At 34.8% G+C, this 26,172-nt stretch overlaps 2 protein-coding genes across 5 annotated transcripts; one reads left to right on the forward strand and one right to left on the reverse strand.

Moving 5' to 3' along the window:
• Positions 1-493: 493 nt before the first annotated feature.
• On the forward strand, positions 494-17,451 carry LOC141406659 (pickpocket protein 28-like). 3 transcript variants are annotated; one of them, XM_073992540.1, is made up of 10 exons: positions 4,749-4,864; positions 5,236-5,433; positions 9,313-9,481; positions 9,543-9,700; positions 14,686-14,823; positions 14,876-14,989; positions 15,054-15,305; positions 15,388-15,721; positions 15,785-15,899; positions 15,965-17,451. In XM_073992540.1, the coding sequence occupies exons 4-10, from the start codon at positions 9,618-9,620 to the stop codon at positions 16,093-16,095; spliced, it is 1,167 nt and encodes a 388-aa protein (XP_073848641.1). In that variant the 5' UTR covers positions 4,749-4,864; positions 5,236-5,433; positions 9,313-9,481; positions 9,543-9,617; the 3' UTR covers positions 16,096-17,451. The 3 variants fall into 3 exon arrangements, with proteins under 3 accessions (XP_073848639.1, XP_073848641.1, XP_073848640.1); XM_073992538.1 differs by lacking the exons at positions 4,749-4,864; positions 9,313-9,481; positions 9,543-9,700 and adding an exon at positions 494-673; XM_073992539.1 differs by lacking the exons at positions 9,313-9,481; positions 9,543-9,700.
• eIF2Bdelta (eukaryotic translation initiation factor 2B subunit delta) lies at positions 16,028-19,505 on the reverse strand. Of its 2 annotated transcripts, XM_073992535.1 has the most exons (7): positions 19,377-19,471; positions 19,183-19,198; positions 18,493-19,098; positions 17,872-18,294; positions 17,631-17,810; positions 17,431-17,558; positions 16,028-16,822 (listed from the first exon to the last, which is right to left on the reverse strand). In XM_073992535.1, the coding sequence occupies exons 2-7, from the start codon at positions 19,186-19,188 to the stop codon at positions 16,264-16,266; spliced, it is 1,902 nt and encodes a 633-aa protein (XP_073848636.1). In that variant the 5' UTR covers positions 19,189-19,198; positions 19,377-19,471; the 3' UTR covers positions 16,028-16,263. The 2 variants fall into 2 exon arrangements, with proteins under 2 accessions (XP_073848636.1, XP_073848637.1); XM_073992536.1 differs by lacking the exon at positions 19,183-19,198 and having other exon boundaries at positions 19,377-19,505.
• Positions 19,506-26,172: the final 6,667 nt, after the last annotated feature.

The raw sequence follows: 26,172 nt of genomic DNA on the forward strand, positions 1-26,172 counted from the left end.
ATGCTTTTTAAAAAGGTAACTCTTTGTTTAGGAACACATGTATTTTCGAATTGATAAAAGCAATCTATACTTCAAACCTACAAACAAATTATATAAAATGTAAATTTTTATTTCATTCCATTCTAATAAAATATGGGCTAATAATGGAAGCCCATAACTATTCTAATCTAAAAATCACACTCTACTTTAAATTCATTTCACCGCCCCTTTTTACAGTCACACATAACAACAACAGCCCACATCCATACAAAGAAGAAAAATTAACATACAATATTTTATCTAATGGAAAAAATCTCGAAAACAAATCAATACCTTAATGTATAATCAAATTAAAACGTATAAAATTTGATCGATAAACTACAAACCTGTTAGAAATAATAATATACCTACCAAAACAAAATATATATAAAAAATAAAATGTATTTGAAAAAATAAATAAATAAAAAATATCTCCATATATGCTTTAGTAAAAACTAGAACAAAATGTAGTTTTAATTGCAATTTTTTAATGTGAGCAGGTCGTTTTACTATTCTGCAGTAGAACAATGTTTGTTGACATTCTACATAAACCAAAGATGCAAACAATATTTCGTTATTTGGTCGATTTCGCCAGCAGAAATCCTATGCATGGCATGGGCTATTTGGCAAGAACAAATATACATTGGTGTGAATTGTAAGTACTACAAGGAGATACTTTGGCTGACTTCCGAAACGTCATAAAACTGCTTTGTTTCAATTATTGCTCGTAAATTGTAAAAGTGTTTTAAATATACACTGTTACAAAATCTACATAATGCATCAGATTTCTACCTGGCGCCTATTTTGTGTCTATTCTGCGTTTCAAATGCGCATCAATTCGCATTAATTCTGTATCACAGCGATAGGGATAAGGATGCTTAGGATATTTACAGATATTAACAAAGGAACTGACGTTAAGGAAGTCAGCTTTTTTTTCGCATGCCCAGTAAAATGTAAAAGAGACAACTTATAATCAATACAATTGTTTTTTTTTTTTAATTTTTTTGTATAGTTTGTAAAATAATAATGTTTAATATTTTATTTATAGAGTAGCTATGAAGTAAGGTGGATTCATTGTAATTATATTTGAATTGGCCATATGGCTTCGATTGCAAAGTAATTAAATAAATGCCAAAGAATTTTCATTACTGTCTTTGCTAGTTGCTTACCTTGGTACTTCTTAAACCTGGATAGGAATTCTGTAACTTGTATCGATTGAAAAGTTGTTAAAATTTCTTTTGTTTACCCATTGTTTATTATACCCTATACCACAATGTGGAAAAGGGTATTATAAGTTTGTTTTGGTAAAAATACATGTAACACCGCGAAATATTCGTCGGAGACCCCCAATGGGGTATACCAATCTTCATATCTCGACGAGATAAAGCGATTTGATATGTGTGTCCGTCCGTCCGTCTGTCCATTATGGACCGATCGTCACGAAATTTTGTATGGAGGTCGGGTTCAGATCAGAATAGTTCCCTATTCTACAATGCCTTAAGGCGCTGGCAGAATTGTTGGCAGAAAAGATTCCCAATCTTCCAAAAGACGTACGTACATTAAAATCTACACCGCGCAGTATTGTTAAACGTATTGTTGACCCTGGCGATTACGTATACTACGGTATTAAAGACCCTTAATGTAAATATCGATGGTGTGGCAGCAGGAATTTACAAGTAATTTCACTATACAAAATTATAAACTGTATTCGATTCAGACCTAGGAAACTTCCAAAATTTTCTACATAAATATTATGCTGAAAATTTTAAAATTTTTTTCACATCGAAAACTTCATCGTTGAAGACATTCTCATTTAAACTGGATAAATAAGAAAGAAATCAAATAGAAAATTTTGGAATTTATCATCCTTTTTTTATATCGGGAATACCGAAGGACATACAGGAATTACATGTATTAAGGATTTTTCACAACGCGGAATATCGAAGGAAACGCAATAATTTCGAGTAATAAGGATTTTTCAAAACGCAATAATTTCGTGTAATAAGAACTTTTCCTTAAGCGAGAAATATCAAAGGACACGCAATAATTTCGTATAATAATGATTTCATTTTGGCTGCCGATTCCTTACAGAATCGGCGAATACGAGATCTAATTTCGATAATCGCGAAAAATACAATTTTCAAAGAACTAAATTCCTAACCCTGAAATTTCGAAATCTTTTCTGAAAGCATCAACTAATCTCAAACGAATTAATCAGTTTTCAAATTAATTCGGTCCAAGAATAATATGTGAAAATTTGGATTTAAAATTTAGTAGTTTGGACACAATTTGTGACAATTTTAACTAACCAGTCGCACACATAGATAAATAATCAATAATAAGAAAGTTTCCCGCTGAGGAGGGAGCAAAACCAAAGTCCTTATGGAGGACCCCCTATGGAACAATCTTTATACAATTATGAAATCAAGCCTATAAGCAATTAATCAACCATTTTAAACAATCAACCAATTTAATAACGCCAACCATGGATTCTAGTTTTAAATTTTGTTTCAATTTTGCATATTATTTTTAATCATTTGCACTATCCTGTGTTACACATAACGATTGAGCTAAGCAAACCTATATATTAAGAACATATTATTTACCCATTGATCAACCTCAGCAAGTCAACAGGCCTGATGACATCGCGGGAGTTTACTGGTGAGTTATTAAATTTATTACGTTTGCATTAGCTCATCAATCATTATTATATAAAAAAAATCTTAAAAAGACAACTGACACAACACTACATCGGGATATTTAGTATTTTAATTTTGTTTACGTCTTACAATTTACATTAGTTAATATATCGATAATAATTCATTCTATTGGATCATTTCTATGAACGTCAATATTAATTCATACTATTGTTTACTTAATTATTAAATATAATTATAATGAATTGTTAAGTTTAAGTCATTATTATTTGCGAAAAGTAAAGGTTTGTAAGTAAGAGGTTTTTAGGGCTGAATAATAAAATCAGCATGGTATGGTGGGTAAGCTGAGACAGTAATATACCATCTATAACTGTCCCCCATAGTAACATCATCATCTTTTATTTCCCCCTCTCCCTTCTATTTCCTCTTTTTCAAATACTATTCGTTTTCTGTTCTATCTATATAAAGAGCTACCTTATTTTAACTTTTGTGTGTACGAAACCGTGTCTACTTCCAAAGGGAAAGAACTGCCCCAAGACTGAGCACGGCCGGCGCAAGGAGGTAGCCACTCCTGGAGGAAGTAGGGCCCGCGTGGTGGATCGTTATAATGGGCTGCTTAAACTTAAAAGTTCACTTAAACAGGCGTGGCCCATATTAATAAATGTTCATGGAACAAAACCTGTATTGGTGGCTGGTATATACGCGGGTTCCTCAAAACCTCGAGATCCCAGCTTATACCTCAAAGAGTTTGTAGAAGAACTACAACTTTTAATCAGCGAGGGTATGATATATCATAATAAATATTTCAATATAAATGTTAGGGCCTTTGTTTGCGATGCACCAGCCCGTGCCTTTATTTTAGGAACAAAACATCATTCCGGTTTTTACAGTTGCAATAAATGCACTCAGAAAGGCCAATCGTTTCAAAGAAGGATTATTTTTTTGCGGTCTGAAAACGTTCCTCGAACTGATCACGATTTTAGAAATCGGGTATATACAGAACACCACAATATAAAAGACAGGTTAATTCTTGAAAATTTACCGATTGATATGGTCAGTCAATTCCCTTTTGACTATAAGCATGTAGTTTGTCTTGGTGTTATGAAAATGTTACTAGTGGCACTTACTAGAGTAAGAGGACATCCGTTTTCTCTAGATCGTACCAATATTGGTCTTATTAGTTCAAAATTATTGTCATTAAGAAAGTTAATACCAACAGAAATTAAACGAAAACCAAGATCTCTTGATGATTTGGAAAGATTCAAAGCTTCTGAGTTTCGAACATTTTTGTTGTACTCTGGTCCTATTGTTTTAAAAGACATTTTAGACTAGAGCTGGCAAAAAATCGATGGCACTATCGATAATATCGATTGTTATTTAAAAATTCAATATCGATAGATAGTTTTGCCTATCGATATTATCGGAATAAAAACCCCTAACCTGAAATCCATTGAAATAAATAGAAATTTCGCTGCTTTTCGGTTATGTGTGTGTAAGAAAGTAAGTCCGTAGTCACACGTACACATTTTTCGGTAAAATAAAATGCATTTTTTTACATTTTTTTTTAAATAAAAGCATTTGTTTATTCTCCTTTACATTTCTATGAACTACTTTTGCATAATTTCAAAAAAATTATTGACATTTCCGCCATTTTTATCTCCAAATTAATGGCGATGACAACTTAACGATAATATCGATAGCAATCGATATTTTAAAACATTATATCGAAAATATCTAATGTTGGGAATATCGATGGTTTGCCAGCTCTATTTTAGACCCTGCAAGATATAAACACTTTTTACTTTTGAGCGTTGCAATACGTCTTCTACTTTATGAGAAATACTGTCACGAAAAAAATGAATTAGCGTCTGCTTTGCTGAATGACTTTGTATCTGATGTTCCATCCATCTATACATTATCTATGGTGACGTTTAATTTCCATTGCCTAACGCACCTAAGCAACCAAGCAATGCAATTCAACTCTCTAGAAACTATTAGCGCCTTCCCCTTTGAGAATTTGCTTGGCCATTTGAAACAACTGGTGAAAAAGGGTGAACACGTTGTGGAGCAGATTTACAATCGCATTGTTGAGCGAAGTTTATTAAACATTTCAATCGCAGGCGAACGTAATGTGTTTAATCAAACGTCTGACCAAATTTGCATTAACAACCTTGTGTTTAATTTGAAAGGTCGTAATTAATTTTATTATACTAAGGGTTCCAAATATAAAATATATAAAAGAGCGATTGTCCAGGGATAGTGGTACAGGGTATCCCATGGTCGGCTCCGTCCGACTATAGCCTTTTCTTACTTGTTTTACAATAATTTCATTTGTTTTTTCTGTAGTTGTTACAAAAAAAAACAAAAGAAATTTTAACAACTTTTCAATCGATAAAAGTTACATAATAGGCCTACTGAACTAGTTCTACAAATTTACTTTGCTTTATATTTATTACATGCCATCAAATTTTATAAAATGCTACAATTGTTATTATTGAAAATTTTTAAGAATTGCTGTTGTGAAAATAATATGTTAAAGTTATTTTTTATTGCATTTTAGCATTTATTGGCTAGCAGCGTTAACATTAATGCTTATGTTCGGATTTGATTGTGGTTTAAGAATATTAAATCTATATCAATCTCGTAATTCCGCTATAACATATAATGTTGATTATATGCAATTAAATACTTTATATCCATCTTTAACAATGTGCCCACAACAAATATTAGATGCGGCGAAGATTAGAAACTTTGTGAGGTAAGTAAAAATAATTGTTATATTTAAACTACGTTAATTTTGTATTTTGTTCATGACTGTCGGTGACATGATACTAAGGAACTGTAGTGCGATTTAGTAGCTATTTATGCAGTTAACAAGAGAATTACCTATTACGATTTAGTTCAAATTTGGTAACTCGTTTTCCACACAGTTGCAGTTGACTAATCGAACTGAAACTTTGCACAATTTTCAGATTTGGATGACAATACATGAATATGAAATTAACACAAAGATTGGTCCATTTCACAGTGTTTTAACGTGTTTTATTTTAATGGCATTTCAAATCTGGTAACTCAATTTTGACACAGTTGCCGTTGACCAATCTGACTAAAACTTTGCACACTTTTCAAATTTGCAAATTTGGATGACAATAAAGGAATATTAAATCAAAAGCAATATTGGTCCATTTTTATACCCTCCACCATAGGATGGGGGTATATTAAGTTTGTCACTACGTTTGTAACTACTCGAAATAATCATTGTAGACCCCACAAACTATATATATTCTTGATCAGCGTGCAATTCTACATCGATATAGCCATGTCCGTCCGTGTGTCCGTCTGTGGAAATCACTCTAGCGTCCGAACGGATTGACGTAGGTGGATCAAATTTTGGGAAAATCTATTATTTGTACGTAGGATTTTTGGTATTGAAAGCGGGCTATGTAGGTTCACCCTTTCGTATAGCCCCCATACAAAATGACGCGTGACGCGTCGTCGTTTTTAGGAATTTTTAAGATATTTGTCCCATTTTACCACCGAATTGGTTGTAATTTGGTGTTTTGTGTCTCCAGAGGCCAAAAAACACTCCTACCAAAGTTGGTTTATATAGGTCCAGGTTTTGGTATAGCCCCCATATAACGCATGTTATATGTATTAGTCCCATTTGACGACAGAATCAGTTGTAACTTTGTATTTTGTGTTTCCAGAGGCTAAGAAACATTTCTACCATAAAATTTTTATATAGGTCCACGTTTTGATATAGCCCCCATAGGACGAGATCTCCCGATTTTCGGTGTTTTGAAGGTTTTGGCCTCATTATCACACTGAGTTGGCTGAAATTAGGTATTTAGTCTCCGTTGGGGTATAAAACTTTCCCCCAGAAATTTTGTAGGTAAAGGTCCACGCCATCATATAGTCCCTATAGAACGGTACCTTCCGATTTTCGGTTATTTTGAAGGTTGTGGCCACATTAATCCACCGAAATGGCTGAAATTTGTGGTGGAGGGTATAAAAAGTTCGGCCCGACCGAACTTAACGCTTTTCTTACTTGTTACCATCTTTACAGTGTTTTATTTAACTTGCATTTCAACTCTGGTAACTCATTTTCCACACAGTTGCAGTTGACCAATCGAACTGAAACTTTGCACACTTTTCAGCTTTGGATGACAATACATGAATATGGGCCCAATTTTTCCTACAGCCCATTATAGCGGTACCATCAGATTTCAAGTATTATGAGGATTTTATCTTCATTTTGAGGCCGAATCAGCTGTAACTTGGCATTTGGAGTCCCCAATGGTATAGAAACTTCTCTCTTGACATAGGTCCAGGTTTTGATATAGCCCCCATATAGTGGTACAACCCGATTTCAAGTGTTTTAAGGATTTAAGGATTTTCAGTAGATCTAGCAATGTCCGTCCGTCTGTCTCTCTGTCCGTCTGTCTGGCTGGTCCGCACGATAACTCTCGAACGGATCAATCGATTCGGTTCAAATTTTGGGTATCGAATTATTTTGTCCAGATTCGATATAAGTTCGAAGATGGGCCATATAGGTCCACTCTTTCAGGTACCTCCCCCACAAATGTTCAAAAATTGTAGCAAAACTTGTGCGCACGATAACTCTTGTAGGGAATAACCGATTTGGTCCATACTTTGCACATAGTGTAATTTCTACCAAACTTAGATGAGGTTTCAATATGGACTCAATCGGTCCACTCCTTCGGGTACCTCCCACACAAAATTTCAGAAAAGTTCAGTTTAGGACCTGGTCTCGAATCGCTTTGATTTTTGTTTACGCAAGTTGTATTCGCTGTCCTCTATACGATGCTGTAAGTTTCATTAGGGGCAAGTCCATACTTCCTGAGGAAATAGCCTGAAAGTTACAAAAAACCCTATGACACCGTGTGTAATGGTTGGAGCGCAAGATAACCCTCGAACGGATCTGCCGATTCGGTCCAAAATTTGGCTTTCGTAATATTTTGTCCAAACTTAGTTCAAGTTCAAAGATGGATTATATCGGTCCACTCCTTCCGTTACCTTCCCCACAAAAGTTCGAAAATATTCGGAAAATTTGTGCGTACGATAACTCTTGAAGGAAGTTACCGATTTGGTCATTACTTTGCACATTATGAAATTTCTACCAGACTTAGATGAGGTTCCAATGTGGACTCAATCGGTAAACTCCTTCGAGTACCTCCCACACAAAATTTCGGAAAAGTTCAGTTTAGGACCTGCTCACGAATCGCCTTGGTTTTTGTTGTAACATCTTGTATTCACTGTCCCCTATACGAAGGTACAAGTTTCCTCAGGGGCAAGTCCATACTTCCTGAAAAATAGCCTGAAAGTTGAAAAACAAACCCTATGACACCATGTTTATTGGTGGAACCGCAAGATAATTCTCGAACAGAAATGCCGATTCCGGCCAAAATTTGGCCTTCTTAATATTGTTACCAAACTTAGTTTAAGATCGTAGATAAGCCATATCGGTCCACTCCTTCAGGTACCTACCCCACAAAAGTTCAAAAATATTCGGAAAAATTGTGCGCACGATAACTCTTGATGGGAGTGACCGATTTGGTCCATACTTTACACATTCTCATAATATCTACCAGATATAGATCAGGTTCGAATATGGACTATATTTGTCCACTCCATCCCGTACCTGCCACACAAAATTTTGGATAAGTTCACTTTAAGACCTGCTATTGAATCACTTTGATTTTTGTTGAAGCAGCTTAAATTCGCTGCCTCAATTACGATGGTAAAATTTGTTTCCGGGGCAAGTCCATACTTCTTGAGAAAACAGCCCGAAGGGTGCAAAAACCCCCTATGGCACCCCCATGGTCTACGTCGGTCCATTCCTTTAAGTACCTTTTCCGCAAAAATTTTGAACTTTAATCCTAATCAACATTTTTGCGGTTCATACGACCAAAATTTTGAAACCCCCTAACTACAAAAGTTTTTTGTGAAAAAAGTGTTTCAATTTGCCCATGCTGAGGGTATATCTCTGTCGGCAAAGCCGACTGATACTTTTTTACTTGTTATATAAATTTTCGGCCTAAATTGTCTATAATTTTGTTCTCAGTGGTCAAAAAAATGTATTTACTAAAAAGTTAAAAATAAAATATAATTTTAAAAAATTAATGGGTCGATTCCGTATTGCGACGCAAGTCGTGTCGCGTTGCCAGTTGCAATTTTTCCATTACGTATGGCAAAAGTCGCCCGACGACGTCAAATTCTGTCGCCATAAAGTTCATTTTCCGGCGACAACAAATTAGCTGTCGCCGTGCATTTTTGCAAACGAATAAAAACGAAAAAATGAATCGTAGATCACATTTTCATTTATTTTAAGTGAATTTATTTAATATTATATACATTTTTTGGGGTTTCAGTACTTATATTGGTATTTATTTATTTTATTTTTGAAATGTTTATTACAATTAAAAATCATAATAAAAATTATAAAAAAAGCACTAGCAACTAGGGCTATCGGCCTTTATATTGGTAAAAATTACTACAAAACGGCACACACTCATATCCCTCACCCACACAACCAATATCCCAATACACACCCACTCCACACATAACACACCAGCACACAATCATATCTAATTGAGATTTTACATTCCATCTACAGGGAAAAACATACGGTTGCAGCCTACCTGCTACAACAACAAAACGGCAATTTGAACGTAGCTCGTGGAGTCAGGCTTTTTGGCGAAACTAAAGCCACTTTTGATGAGGTGTGGAAGGATGTTGTGGAGCAATTAAATAGTTGTGTGTGTACACCAGATGAATGGAACAGAGTATGGACTCATTTTAAATCCAAACAAAAGAAAAAAATTTCTTAAAATAAGAACATTACAGCTACAGGAGGTGGACCATCACAAGAAATATCTTTGTCGTCGATGGAGCAAGCGGTAGCAGACTTACTGCAAATTAATGTTTCAAATCCTGCAGGTGCGATCTACGGAATTGAAGAGACATGGGAGAATAATAACAGTGAAATTAGAGAATCTGCTAAGGTAGAAAATGAAAAACCTCAAAATGAAGTAGAAATTGACAAAACGGTTAAACTAAAATATCCTTTACTATTCAGATATAAATGACGAACATCTTCCTTTGGTCGCATTATATGTACATTCGTGAGTTCCGTCAATGCATCCGACAACTCCCGTGAAATTTGTTTTTGTATAAAAATAATTTTTATTTTGACGCTTTTCCTCTTCTGTTAATTTGGAAACAATCTAAATTGTACACAGTTTTCTCTATTAACTCCAGAACTTCGCTTAATACCTTTGACAATGTGGGTTGAGCCATCCGGAGGTTAAAGTCATTGCCATGAGATTTTTGAAAGCTTCTTTCCTTCTGCAAACCTTAAAGCAGCACACACTTTAAGTAGTGGCTGTATTGCTGTTGATCTGTGGGTTTTTTGAAGTCATTTTTAATGCCTCCACTATATAAATAACAGCGTCTTTTGGAAGCCGAAAATAGGCTTTAAACCTAAAAAAATAAAATTATTTTGATGAATGTTGGAAACCAAACAAACGCGCAATACTGATGACAATTCTAAAGAATTAGATTTATCTCTTAAGTGTCGTCTGATAGATGCTACGTTAAATATTGCTCTGTTCCAGAACCTGCAAGAAGCTACTATTTTTTACTACGATAACATTTTTTCCTTTATGTTATCGGAAAAAATAGTAAAAATTAGTAGATTCTTGCAGTACTGGAACAGACCATATATCTTCTTCACTATCATCAAAAAAAGTCCCACTGAGCTTATCATTTTAGAAAACTATAACTTTTGTGTACAACTTGTTCTGATATTTTTTTCTAATTTATTGAAATCAAAACAAGAAAACGCTCCGCTACATCACCGATAACTTGTTATCGACGATTATTTGCTATCACTTTACGTAGTGCATTTTTTAAATTTTGTCACAGAGACTATAGACGACGCGACATGACTCGCCTCGCAATACGGAATCGACCCATAAGTTTCAGTGTTTTATTTTGATATGCACTTAAAACTAGGAAATAATTTGTCGCTTAGCCTCAATAAATATAATTGTTTAAGTCTGGAGTTTCCCCCATTGGCTTAACTTCATCACTTTCCTCTTTGCAGAGAAAAATGTTTACAAAACGCACTGACAGCTTGCAAAATTTACTGATCGCTACCAATATCGTGATTTCATCTCTGCAAAGAGGAAAGTGATGAAGTTAAGCCAATGGGGGAAACTCCAGACTTAAACAATCATATGATTGAATCTTCAACTAAAACAAAACAAACAAAGAACAGCGAAGGCTCGCGCAAAACGGAATTTTGGAAAATAAAATTCCAACGACATACTCACAGGTAACTGTGTTGATGTTATTTCAACTTAACAGAAATCGATGATTTCTTAGTTGAATCGTGCTGTCAGCTTGCAAATATTTTGTTCTGGGTTTTTTTTGGGAAAGCCGAAAAGTGAGCATCATTCTCATTAACATGAGAATACTCGATGCTTAAAGAGTTCAAGTTTTCACTAAAAAATCATCATTTCAAAAACTGAAAAGCCAATTGATAATTCCCTTCGCCGGGATGAAATCATGATATTGGTAGCGATCAGTAAATTTTGCAAGCTGTCAGTGCGTTTTGTAAACATTTTTCTCTGCAAAGAGGAAAGTGATGAAGTTAAGCCAATGGGGGAAACTCCAGACTTAAACAATCATATGATTGAATCTTCAACTAAAACAAAACAAACTCAATAAATATATTCACCCTTATTACGGTTGTCGTTGTCGTAGGCGTTCAAGTGTCGTAGACGTAGTCGTAGGCGTTGTCGTAGTCAATAATTTTTGGTATTATGTAAAATTTTCGACTACGTCTGTTTTGTAAGTTCTAATTTACATTGGGCGAGTTTACTTGCGGCAATTGTCATTTTGTAGGAGAGAGAGGTGAGGCATATGGTAACCCTTTGCCTCTCAGCACCCTCTCTCACCTACAAACTGACAATTGCCGCAAGTAAACTCGCCCAATGTAAATTGGGACTAATAGATTGCAAAAATACAGGGTGTTGAAGATTATTAACATTTTCAACTATTACACGCCACCCTGCTATAAAAAAGAAAACAAAAAATAGCACCAGTTAAAATAAAAAACAATTATTTATTAATAAACCATAAAAATGTTAAGTGTGGGTTATTTTATATCTGACGATAAGTATGAATATACTCCGAACGATTTAAACGTAAGACGAAAACAGTTACGCAAGAATCAAACATATTTTCCATGACTGATACTCAGTAAGTAAACACTTAAATGAAAAAAGGAAAAATGTTCATGTTTTTTTATATTTGTTAGTTACTTCAGGCTTACTAAGGATGCATTCAAATATGTTCTCGAGCAAATTGATCCCGATCTTTATGATCAGATAAGGGCGACGTGTGTAACCAAATGTAGTGAAACTCTCAGCAACAATGCGGATACTTGCTGAAGGCAGTTACCAAAAAAGATGCTGCTTCTTCCGTGTCTGTTAGTATGTTCTGCTTGAAGGATCCTCCACCTGTAGCACGACATTCCGCCTTATTGTGAACTAACTTCTTCCTTAACATGAATTTGTAGTCAGCCCAGACTTTCATCCAACCCTCACCTGTTCGTACTGGCGGTCCTAAAATGTTGAGTTGCGTACTAATTTTATTCCACTCTTCTTTCACGTTAATTTTTTTATTCCATTGCTGTAACCTCTGACCGAATTTGGATTGTTCTGCAAAATCTGGACCATTGTGTCAAACTGCTTTTTGGTGGTGACTTTTGTTATAATATTATAAAATTTATACGAATATATAATCTTTTTGTAATATAGACACATACCTTTTGTTTAAATCCATTTTATTTGTTCGTTTTTATTAACGTTTTAAGAAATTTGTCTGTTGTCGTCAACAAAATCTCTAACGACCAATTTCACAGCGTTTCTCGTAATAAAACGCCTCCCGTGGTAGCAAAATTGTAAAAGAATGGCATACAGAGTTGTAATATCTAGTATACGACATACATAATACCAATTAGTCGTTGCGAAAATGTCGTGTACGACATACATAATACCAATTAGACGTTACGACACGTCAATTTGCAATTTTCGATACGACTACGCCAACCGTAATAAGGCTGATTATTTCTCATGATGGAATCTCTCAAATAAAACGCTTGCATTTAATTTATAAATAGTGGCAAAATTAAACGGCAAGCGTTTTATTTGAGAGATTCCATCATGAGAAATAATATATTTATTGAGGCTTAACGACAAATTGTTTCCTGCATTTCTAAATAAAACACTGAAACTTAATTTTTTTAATTATATTTTATTTTACAATTTGTTCTGATATTTTTTTCTCATTTATTCAAATCAAAACAAAAAACGCTTCGCTACATCGCCGATAACAAGTTATCAGCGATTAATTTCTATCGCTTTACGTAATACAAAATTTAAATTTTTTCGCAGAGACGACTGACAACGCGACTTGTGTCGCAATACGGATCGACCCATAAATATAAGTGTGGTCGATCATCGATAACAATTATCGTTGAGTGGCGTTGCCAGTTGTCAAAATTGATCCACGTATGGCAACTCTCAACTGAAGTTGCGAATCTCAGTTGACGAAGCGGCTGTTTTTCAGCAACCACAAATTTTCAGTTGCAGTGAACATTTTTGAAGAAACAAGAAGTAAAATAGAAGAAAAATAAACATTAATTTTGTGTATCAATATGGTGAAAATAACGACAAAGCAGCAGTTCGAAATATTAATTGACAAACTGAGTGAAAATTCAAACTTAGCCCAAGGAGTTCGGGAGTTTTGGTGAAACCAAAGCCACAGCGGATCAAGCGTGGAGGTCCATTTCGGACAGTTTAAACAGCCATGAACCTCCAACACGAACACCTGAAGAGTGGCAGAGTCTGGATTCGCTTTAAAGCAAAGTTGAAAAAAGGCCTAAAAAAAAATAAACTTCAACGACACTGATGGTGGTCCATCACAATAAGTGAATTTATCGCCTTTGGAACGGACAGCAGCAAATCTTTTTCAAATGAATTTGGTGACAAATACAGTAGGTTCAGTTTAAGTACAAATGACGATCATCCTCCTAATTACACCAAGGAATTTCGTTTTCGAATAAAAATGGTTTTTATTTTGCTTTTTTCCTCCTCTGTCAACTTCGAAACACACAATTTGTCCTCTAGCAAGTGTGCAACTTCCTTCAATACTCTCGACAATGTAGACTGAGCCATGCAATTGTTGAAATCATTGCCATGGGACTTTTTGAAACTTCCGTCCTCAAAGAATCGCAACGCTGCGCACACCTTTAAAAGTGGGGGTATTGCTCTTGATCTGTAACTTACTTTGAAGTCATCCTTTAACGTTTCCACAACGTAAACTACGGCATGCTTTGGCAATCGAAAATACGCCTTAAACCTGAAATAATTTACTGATTATACAGATCTTTCCACATGATCATCAGCTTACAGTGCAGATTTATTCCAATCTTGGGTTATATTCCAATCTTGGGTTGTTTTCCAAATTTGCTCGAAAACTCAGCCAAAATATTAAAATATTGTCCAGAATACACAAAAGAGTTATCCAAAGCGCAAATTATTTTAAATAGTTTTTTTTTTTTTTTTTTTTTTTTTTTTTTGGCGAATAGAGGTCACAAGTTTGAAAAAACACTGATCGATAACATGTTTATCGACCACCCAGTTGAGTTGACATTAATGGTACAACATTTCGTCTCAGTCACGCAGACAACTGACAACGCAACTCCAGTTTAGTGGCAATACAAGATAGACCCATAAATTGCATTCACGAGCTTAGTTTTGGGCAATATAAGACGGTCATAAAGACCATTGCGCGTTGACTCCGTTTTTAATAAATGTATTGCTAAGGGAAGCCAAATTCTACGAATTGTCAATACGGTCAAACTTAACGCCTTTTTTTCTTTTTCAAAATGTTATATATCCTTCTTATTGCAAAGTAGCCAATTCAATGAAACCAGCACCAATGAAATGACCGAGTTCATTAAAAAACTATCAAACGTAAATGCTCGACGAGCTGAATACTTCAAGATGTCATTAGATAATATACCATCCACGAATTATATGGAGCTTATTTTCAAGTAAGCGCTTTATTAAAAAAGAAAATTAAATACATACTAAAAATATATTTAGTCTATCACAGATCTACAGTGTGGAATATAATGGAATCTCCGCTGTAAAAGTAATGACCGATCTTGGCATTTGTTATACGATAAGGAACTTTTTGGACAAAGAAATGAATACAAAGTATGATTATAACAACAACAAAAAACATGGCATAATAAAAATTAATGTGCATTTCTACTCTTAGAAATTGGAATGATCTGCATCATATAAACCAATCCTTCATTAATTTGCCACACACATTCAACTTCAGCAATAGTTTTCCCATAAAAATGACAATTAAACATAACATAAAAGGAAAGATGGGAATATTTGTACATTCACCTTATGAGCTACCAACAACTTGGACAAGAGCAGCTGTAATTGTAAGTGGTACGCAATTGGGAACCACTTTGGTAGCAGGCATTAAGGAAATGTCATATCAAGAAAATCTGATGAGGTTGGTAAATAATTAATGTTCTTGCTGCAACAAAACATAATTAATAATTGAATGCTATCTTAAACCATTTTCTTTATTTCAGTGAAACAAGTATAGATGAAAGACGTTGCCATGGCATAACTCCTTCAAGTCTTGCCATGTTTCCCACAACTTATTCACAAAACCTATGCTTAATGGAATGTCGAGCTAATTATATTATTGAAAAATGTCAATGCATACCTCATTTCTATTTTAATCGCAATCTAGCCAAATTTGTAGGTGTGACTCAAGTGCCCATCTGCAATGTGATAGGTTTAAACTGTGTCCATAGACATGCAAAAGAAATTCGTAATTTACATTCAAATTCCAAATCATTGCCAATGAATTTAACATGTCAATGTTATCCAAATTGTATTGGCCAGATTATTGTAACGGAGGTAGTAAATTTATTTGTGGAATTGCGAATTGTATTCTAGTTTTAATTTTGAAATGTTTTACAGGTTTCCAATTTTCCTTTAGCAACAAATAATTCAGGCACAATTATTTTGACCATAGAATATCCACCAATGGATTCTTTCGAAAGAAGCGTAATGTACTCAAATTTAGACTATGCTGGTAAATTGAATAATTTGTTAAGTAATTTATTTATCATAATTTATTCAATCATTATGTACTTACAGTTAGCCTCTATAATGTCATGTCCGCGTTTTTGGGTGTCAGTATTTTGAGCCTTTGTGATTTAATTTACTTTTTTACCATAAGAGTTTATTGGTTTAATCATGGTTATCGTGGCAGTGTAAATGATCATTAAAGGTTTATAATTTAAAGTTTATTGTTTTACATATATAATAAAAAGGAGACAAAGTAACAAAAGGTAGCATAGCTTACAACACGCTATGTGGGTATAACCAGCAAAGTAGAATGAATGAATCATTGAACATCATTCCACGTAAATTAGTAACCCTGTGCTGCTGCACTCCTAAACAATAGACCAATCTGGTTTCATACGCAATATAACCGGAACACTTGTACACGGTAAAACTGATACTTCTGTGACCACAGCTGTTACCAATTCGGGTGGTGTTATGTCATAATTTAAATTTAACGGTGACATTTTATGTTTGGCCTGCCAATTCGAGAGACAACATTTATCATCAACAACAATATCATCAGGATTGCCCAATTCATTATAGACAATGGCATCTGTTTGAAAACGTTCGCTGAATTTGTGTGTTTCGCAGCATACCAAGACTGGAACATTGAAGGAACGAGCCACCAAGGCTACTTGTGCTGTACCGGTACGAGCCATAACATAACCATTGGCCAACAGGGCATGTGCACCCAATAGAACCTTTGTGACTTCGGGCATAACAAAACTAACGGCATTAATTAAGACGTAAGTGCAGGGTATTTCTTTGGCTGTAAGGCGACGTAATAATTCCTGACCTTCACAGAAGGGTCTTGAGTCAACAACAATAACACGAAAATCAACATTGCGCGCTTGAGCTTCTTCGCAGATAAAGGTTATTAAAGATGAGCTGAAAAAATGAAAAAGAATAATGAATCGATGGAGAAATATTTTTTTGAATGAATAGAGGATATTACGAGCTAAGATATAGACGACCTTTAGGGGGTATTTATACACCTTTTTCAGATGTAATTCGAATCATTTTAGTTGTAATTCGAGAATTCCAGTTGTAATTCGGAACATTTCAATTGTAATTCGAATGATTCCATTTGAAATTCGAATTATTCTATTTCTTATTCGAATTATTCTATTTGTAATTCCTATTATTGTATTTGTGATTCGAATTATTCCATTTGTAATTCGATTTATTCTATTCATAATTCGATTTATTCTATTTCTAATTTCAAATGGAATAATTCGAATTACAAATGGGATAATTCGAATCACAAATAAAATAATTCGAATTTGAAACGGAATAATTCAAATTACAAATAGAATAATTCATATTTCAAATGGAATAATTCGAATACGAAATGGAAATCGAATTACAAATGAAATGTTACGAATTACAACTGGAATGTTTCGAATTACATTTTTTGGCTACCTCTCCTCTTAGTTACAAAGCTGTAACTACTCAGCCTAACAACTATATTATTATTTACTTTCAATAAAACTTACCACCCAAATGTTAATATAACATCACCATTATTGATTTTCTTTTGCATCATGGAATTAATAGCCTGGGCAGCTTTGCCAATTTGATTTTCAATGTACGTATCGATAAATGTGAACAATTTTTCTTTCAACTGTAAGGGAGGGATGAAAACGAAAAAGGTTAATTTCTTATTATTCTAAAAATAAAAAAAATGTGAAAATACCTCTGATTCGGGTTGATCATTGGATAGCTGCATTAAAACTTGTTTCAAATTCTTGTGGGCATTAATAACAGATACGGCCAATGTGCGACATTTTTGCAAATATTCAACAGATGTGCTAAGCAGCGATTCCAAACTACGAGAAAATTCCTTCTTGGGTGGTGTCTCAAAATCTTGTATTACCTTTGAAATCAAAATCAACAATCGTTTATAACACTTCCTTTCAATTCTGTGAACAATTTACCATTTTAACGGCATTCAGGAAAGCCAAACATCTTGCATTAGAACCCACAATTGCTCGTTTGGCATATTGCTCTCCCAACCTGGCAATGCTGGGATGAATTTGTGGATTATTCACAAACAAATTTACATTTGTAGCTGGTCTTTCGAGATGACTAAAGAGTTTTACATTGCCATCGTTGAAGCGAACACTTTTTACGGGTGAAGTACTGGCGGCACGTTTAGGACTGCCGCTGGATACTTTAGTTGGTGATGATTTTTCTGGTACCGGTACAGTCTTGGCTGCAACTTTTGCAACTGCTGGCGATTTAGCTGCAACTTTTTTATTCGTGGCTGAACCTGCTTTTTGTGCTTGAGCTTGTGCCTTTGCAGCTCTCTGTGCTTCCTGTATAGCTCTACGTTCTGCCTTGCTTAAGGCTGGTTTTTTCTACAACAGCAAACAAACGAGAGTAATGAATTAATGAAAAATAAGACAAATAACTCTTAAAATATACAGCAGTAGTATGGGTGTGCAAGGGTTTAACAAAATAAATATAGTTCTCATGCACATCCATTCTACTTGAACCTGTATCGGACATTATTAGCCTTAATGTTTTTTCTATATATGACTAATATATATATATACCTTCTCCCCTTCGGCAACTGTGACCGATGGCTCTGTAGATTTTTGTGCCGCATTATCTGCAATTTTCACCTGAGCCATTTGACCAGTAACATTTTCCACGGTAGTAGCTCCACCACCGCCAGCTTTTGCAGCTTTAGCGGCTTGCTTTGCTAGTTTCTTTGCTTCACGTTCTGCTTTTATTTGTTCCCTTGACTTTTCTCCTTCACCTCCTTCCATATTACTATTTGTTTTATCGTTTGTTTTTGCCGTATTAGTCAGAGTGCCGGTTGAAACAGCTGCTGCAGGCGTATTATTTGACTCTCCGGTTGGATTTCCTTTTGCTTTCTTTGCTTGTTTGGCTAATTTTTTAGCTTCACGTTCTGCCTTTATTTCCTCTCGAGATTTTTCACTATTGTTTAAAACTGGAGCCTGGACTGGTATATTTGCAGGCGAGTATGCAGGCGGTGGATTCTTTATTGTTTCCACCTTTACAATTGATTCAGTTTCCACTTTAACTTCCAATTTGATTTCTGTATTAATTTCAGTCGTTGTTATCTCCCCTGGATTCATAGTTCTTGATTGCTGGCGTCTCCTTCGTTTCTTGTTGGATGTCTTAACGGTGCTGGACTGAAATTAACAAAATCTATTATTCTGACGGACAACGCAAAATATTGATGAATAAATAAATATATCTACTGGTATTTATTTTACCTTCATGTCTTAATTCCTAAGGTAGGCATAAAATATATAAACATCATTAAAACAAACTTGTATCCCAACATCAATGAACATAACATATTTTAATTGCATATGGAAGTAATTTATGTCATCATGCTCACCATATTACATATTACCAATTGTGAATACAAGAGGCATATTTTAATTTAATTATATAAAAAACTTACCTTTAATATAGTTTCAAGACGGATTCTTTAAAATCTTTAAAATATTAGAAATTGCACACGAAGCAATATGCAGAAATATTCAACGTGAACTGTCAAATTTTTCGCAGAGATCTGTAGATCAAAAAATTTGAGCAGCGAAATGGTAGAGTTGTACAATCTAGTTCATTTGAAAGATCTAGTTCAATAGTTCAGCTCTTTTAATTGAACTAGTTCAGTAATCTAGTTCATAGTTCACTATCCAGTCCAATCAGTCGGATCAGAATCGTTCACCGGCTCGTAATGGTTCGTTTGATGAGTACTTAAGCAGCCTTACCTTGCTTTCCTGCTTAATTTTTGACATAATAGAAATAAAAGAATAAAGAAGTCCGAGTAAGTCCCAATTTACATTAGGCGAGTTTACTTGCGGCAATTGTCAGTTTGTAGGTGAGAGAGGGTGCTGAGAGGCAAAGGGTACCATATGCCTCACCTCTCTGTCCTACAAAGTGACAATTGCCGCAAGTAAACTCGCCCAATGTAAATTGGGACTATATTTCGAACTGGGTTGCCCTTTTCTTTTTTATTCTTTTATCAGAAGCAGGCGAGGCAGCTTATGTAGCTAGGCCTTAAGTTGGTACTATTTTAAGAAAAACGATCATTTCATCATATCCACAATTCGATTATGTGGAGAAACTTTTACACTTCATTCATTTATTGGGTTTTATATAAAATGATCAAAAAATGTATTGAAAACAAATGTTTAGTAATTTTGACGTTTTAGGAATTCAGGAAAAACCAGGGTTCTATAACATTCCATAGGCATTTAATAGGCAATAGCATGGTATAAGTAAGTCCCGGGCCACACTAAGTCCCTGTCCACACTAGAGTGATTTCATTGAAAAAATTGCATGAAATTAAAACTTTGAGCCATACTCATCAAGTCCATATTTTCATCATCCTCAAGGGAAGGCGGAGCAGGCTGAGCAACAGGAGTTACAGTGTTGTTAACCGGAACTAACGGCGGAAAAGCTATTGGTGCTGGAGAATTGCCAATTTTTATTGGTGTAATTTGTGTAGCAGCAACAGGGCGGCGGGAGGAACATATGTACCTCTTGCAGTCATGGTATTGTTGAAGCCTGCTACTGGAAGTCTTTGTGGTTGTTGCATTAATGGTGTTATGACCACACGACTTTGAGCTATAGTGGTAGTAGTGGGTGTGGTGGCTGGAATTGATTTTTGTATTCTAATGAGTGGATGTTGTGGTTGTGCTGGAGTTGCTGCTGCTGCTGTTTTTGCTGCTGGTGCAAGGTAATAAGATCGGTCTTAGGCTCCACAATTTCTATTTCATTATCTTCATCATCACTCGCTTGTTTGTCTGCAGCCAATTGACCATTTTCCAAACAATCAGCATCATTGCCGAAACCAAGATGACGCATATCAGCCAAACATTTATCTTGCAAACCCTTAAAACGACCAATGGCATAGGTCAACAGATACGATAAGTGTATATAGAGTTCCTTAACTTCCAAATAGTTTTTAGCCTGTTTATAGGCATTCGAGTTGGTTAATGTTTGAACTTTGTTCGTAAGATGTGTACAAATTTCCATGGCATGGAACACTTGCTCTTGCAGTTGAGTACGTGCCTGACCTATGGGACTGTCGGGGAAAATGTGACGTACCATAACCGGACGTATGGGTTGTCCTGGTGGCATTTGCTGTTGGACATTAGCAGCAACTTGGGGTTGGGCTTGTATTTGACCATTTATAGCCTGTAATGGTGTTGGACCATTGTGACCAGCAACAGCATTGATTGTTGTCGAACCAATAACATTATTATGATAGCGTACCACCTGCGGTTGACCAGATGGTGTTTGAATTACATTTGGTCCTGGATATGGATGTGCGGTAATTTGCACTGGCCTAGATGCAATTGTTTGTGGAACAACTCGCTCATTTGTTGCCAATTATTTGCCACCGTGGTGCAATGGTATGCACACCCGCCTTGCACGCTGAAGGTCGTGGGTTCGATTCCCCGGCCAAGCAACATCAAACAATTTTCAACGGTGGCAAAATACCCCTGAGTAATGTTGGCGACATTTCCTGAGTATTTCAGCCTTGAAAAACTTCTCCACAAGTGGTGTCGTAAGACACGGCGTTCGGACTCGGCGATAAACAGTAGGTCCCATATGATTGAGCTAATATGAGTCGGGGTGCACTCATTGATATGAGAGAAGTCTCCCTTGTCCCATCTGGGATGTTTGTGGAACAATTATTAAGTGTGTCTGCGTACTCGATAATTTGTAAGAATTATTACAAATTATTACTGAATGTTGTTTTTTTACACAAATGTTCAGTAATAGCCCGTTTCCACGGTACGTCGTTCGTTCTCTATTCGTTGTTCGACCCTTAACTACGAATAAATTACTTATTTCCCCACACAAAATGCTATGAACGAACGACGATTTTTCTACGTTGTTCGATTAGAAATACTCTCTCAACGACGAATAAATATGTCCCATCCCTAACAAATGAGAGAATTTATCGAAAAAATTAATTATGACATGTCTAAATTCAAAATTGAAAAATTTGTTGAAAACACAAAAATTTTTAGAAAAAATGAAAAATATGAATGAAAGTTAATGAACTGATCATTATATATAGATGCAGAAGGAAGATGGATGCATTTCCTTCTTAATTCCACACACATTTCTTGTCCATTAGTTCAAAATCGCGTAAAAAATCAGAAACAAAAAGGAAACAAAAACCGAAAGTCTGTATACACAAACATTGTTTTGACATGTCTCTCTCTCTTTAATTTTGAAAATATAAAAATATATTAAATATATTGAAAATGTAAAATTATTCAGAATTTATGGAAAAAATGAATGAAATGTGTGTAGCTAAATATAGAAGATACATTTGAAGGAAAGTCTATTGCTTTTCCTATTCATTTAATGTATATTTTTTGTGTTTTCGGTTCAAATTATCGTGAAAACAAGGAAACAAAAATCAAGGAAATTTTGTTTATGTTTCTGTTAATTACGAATGGTGTCGTGGAAACGGGTTAATTCGTGTACGTCGTTCGACAGGAAAACAACGTAATTGAAACGCTCGTGTGAACATGACATAAAAGAGAATGAATTGAGAAACTTGTTTTGAAATATTGATTACTGAGAACTTATAATTTTTACTGAAGGTATTTTGTTCAGTAACATTTTGTAGCTTTAGGTAGTTGTCAAAAGTTTAAAATATTCAAATATCATAATCGTAAATATTAATCAAATTGATTAATTTTTTCCTTTGAAAGAGTATAAAATGCTTTACTCTCTAAAAAGAAGTTACTGAGTAATATTTACTGAGAAAGTACAAGGACAAACCTATTATTATTAAACCATGGCCATGGTACAATAATACAGGTAGCATTATTAAGCCAGCTGATGGTAACATAATGTGTCAATTGCATTGAATTGATGTCAAATTTTGACATCTTATGTTACCAACAATTACCGATGCGACTACCTGTGTATTTGTACCATGACCATGGCTATGCTGTTGAAAATCTATTGTCTTTTGTCAAATTTCCATGTTTAAAGGCATGGTACAATTATTACAGGTAAAAGCAAGTGTTGTTGTACAACAATCGATACAAAAACCACATAGAAATTTGTTGTACGTAATACTAGTGTCAACTTCATTTTTGAAAATTGTAAACAAAAATATAATATATCAATATGCTTTGAAGTCTCATACATATTGGTTTAATGAAACACAAATATATGTAAATTCAATAAATGAATTAAAATCTAATTAAACTAACATCAATAGCTTTGTTCCTTTACGTGCCTGAGGTTACCATTTCTTACCATTTTTAACCTGCAAAGTGTTCCTTTACTTTAAAAAGCATACAATTTATATGAGACCAGTTCACCACTTTTACCATTTTTTGCCACTGTTACCATTTTTAAAAGTAAAGGAACAGACCAAATAATAATTCCACGTGGTACTTTTCTTCAAAAATGTTGACAGTGGTAAGTATCACTGCATCTAAATATCCAGAATTACTAATAATTCATGGTTAATTTCAGATGGGGCACATTGAATCACAATTTTCAATTAACCAAATCCAAATATATTATATGCGAAGAAAAGATAAAATCCACGACTCATAATGAAATTTGGAGCCACCGTGGTGCAATGGTTCGAATCCCAGGCCAAGCAACATCAAATTTACAACGGTGGCAAAATTCCCCCTCAGTAATGCTGGCGACATTTCCTGAATATTTCAGCCTTGAAAAACTTCTATACAAGTGGTGTCGTAAGACACGCCGTTCGGACTCGGCGATAAACAGTGGGTCCCATATCATTGAGCCAATATGAATCGGCGTGCACTCATTGATATGAGAGAAGTATCCCTTGTCCCTTCGTGGATGTTGTGGGAACATATGTATGTATAAAGAAATTTATGAACATTAATGAATAAAAACCGCTAGAAACAAACAGAAAACAACATATTTGCTGTAATAGGAAATGCAGCGGATGTTATTACCAGGATAAGCAAACATCTCTATTTCTGAGTCCTTATACGGCATAAACAAATGAAACATCTCAATTCGAGGTATAAAATATATTTTGTTCTATGTATGTACATATGTTTTAAATAAAATCAGTGTGTTTGGACATTATCCCCAAAACTTGTTGACTGAATTTCCTAGATGCAAAATGGGTTCACTATTTTTATCCTACAGGTGTAAGGATAAAAAAGTGGTAACGAAAGGAGAGTTTAAACGTGCTTATAGTAAGTTTAGATTTACGAAATGTACACATGGGTTTATGTTCTGTTTAATCCATTGCTTGACGTTTTGTGTAGCTAAAAACAACAACCACATAGCTTTCGTGATGCCAACCACAGCAACACCTGAGACGAAACTGTTGTTCTGATACCTCTTCCTTAGCAAAAGGGACATGCTAGGGATATTTTGAACAAATCTGCTTCGCCATAGTTAGCAAAAATAACACGGCTGAGGTTCCATAACAGAAGGTTAAACATACTCTGCAATTATCTTATTCCGTATAATTCACAGTGCATCCAATATATTGAGATTCCATTCATAATGTATTCCATCAGATCCTTGTCTGCAATGAGATATTTTTACGTGCATAAATACCCACTTTACCATGAATAAATATAGCACTGGCCTGTATCCGCAAATTCCTGACACAACATTTTAAACGGCCTTTTGTTCTCTTACGCCATCCTTAGACCATTCGAAAGTTGCATTCTGCTGATCTATTTATTCCAAGTTCGCATGTAAGTATTAGCCGTGAAGTCTATAACTTCAAAAATATGTGTTTTATGTTTGTTTATCAGAAAGTAAAAATATAAATATTAATAGACAATTAACGAAAAGAACAACATGTATTAAAATTCATATTTGGTCTGTTCCAGTACTGCAAGAATCTGCTAATTTTTACTATTTTTGCCGATAACATAAAGGAAAAAATGTTATCGTAGTAAAAAATAAAGGCCTGCGTACATAAGCTACCCCGCCTGCTTACCTTGCTTGCTTCTGATAAAAGAATAAAAAAGAAAAGGGCAACTCAGTTCGAAATTTGCTCGGCCTTCTTTATTCTTTTGTTTTTATTATGTCAGAAATGAAGCAGGAAAGCAAGGCAATCAGGCAAGGCAGCTTATGTACGCAGGCCTTTACCCTCTAAAGTTTTTGGTACTTTTAAAAGAAGGCCCGATTGCAGGAAAACTATAACCTTTAGAGAAAAAAAGTTATTTTTTAAAAAATGCCTAAAAAGTCCCAAGAATATAATTTCCAGTTTTAAGTTTTATCGGAAAAAAATTCTCGGCGGTAAGTTGGTTAAAAAAATTGGGAGTTCTTAGATCGAGTTCGCCATTACAGCAATATCATGATAATGCTCTACTACGTCCCGGTCCACACTAGAGTGATTTCGTTGAAAAGAAGTCATGATATTATGCGTTTCTGGATCGATTTCCATAGTAGAGTAAAATCATGAAATTGCTGTAGTGAGGAATTCGGTCTAATGTTTGGTTTACATTCGGCGTCTTTTCGTGATTTCGAAGGCGTTTCGTGATTTCGCGCGGAATCATGCAAAATTTATCATGATTTCGCATACAAAAATGAAATCATCTTATTTCGTGATTTCAGCGAAATCAACATCGAAATCACAGTACACATGATATACAACCCTGGTTTTGCCTAAAAAAGTACCAAAAGTTGCAACACTTTTCACGTATCACAATAAACAAGGTAGATGGTTAATTGCTACAACAAAAAAATTTAGTATCAACATTTGTAAACAATGTGAAAAAAAATATTAAATTACTTTGTTAGAATGATATTTTTCATTGTGTTCTCGTACTTTTTTAGTGGTAATGTTAGAAAAAAGAGCGAATTGTCAAAAATTGCTTCCACATACAAATTTCTTAAAAAAATATGGGAACGAAAAAATTACGGAAATTGCAAAAACTGCAGGAAATCAACGTATCAGCTATTTATTTAGATGCCAATGAACAGGCTGCTAGTTTCTACACATACACATATGTTCCCACAACATCCCTGAAGGGACAAGGGAGACTTCTCTGCTAGTTTCTACTAGGCCAAAATTGTATGGCAGAAAACAGGAGAAGAGGGTGTTATTCGGCGCTATTTTTGTTTAAGGAGAATTGCAAGTCTTGCTAGACTTCAGAGTACGGGAACGCTTTTTTAGCACTAAACGGGAAAACTGCTGCATGTTCTGAACACACATTTTATCTATCAAAATTTATTATTATGATGTCTCAACGATAAAT

Source organism: Musca autumnalis, unplaced genomic scaffold (assembly GCF_047663935.1).
Source record: "Musca autumnalis isolate F117 unplaced genomic scaffold, ASM4766393v1 scaffold_5, whole genome shotgun sequence".
In the NCBI taxonomy this organism is placed as follows: domain Eukaryota; kingdom Metazoa; phylum Arthropoda; class Insecta; order Diptera; family Muscidae; genus Musca; species Musca autumnalis.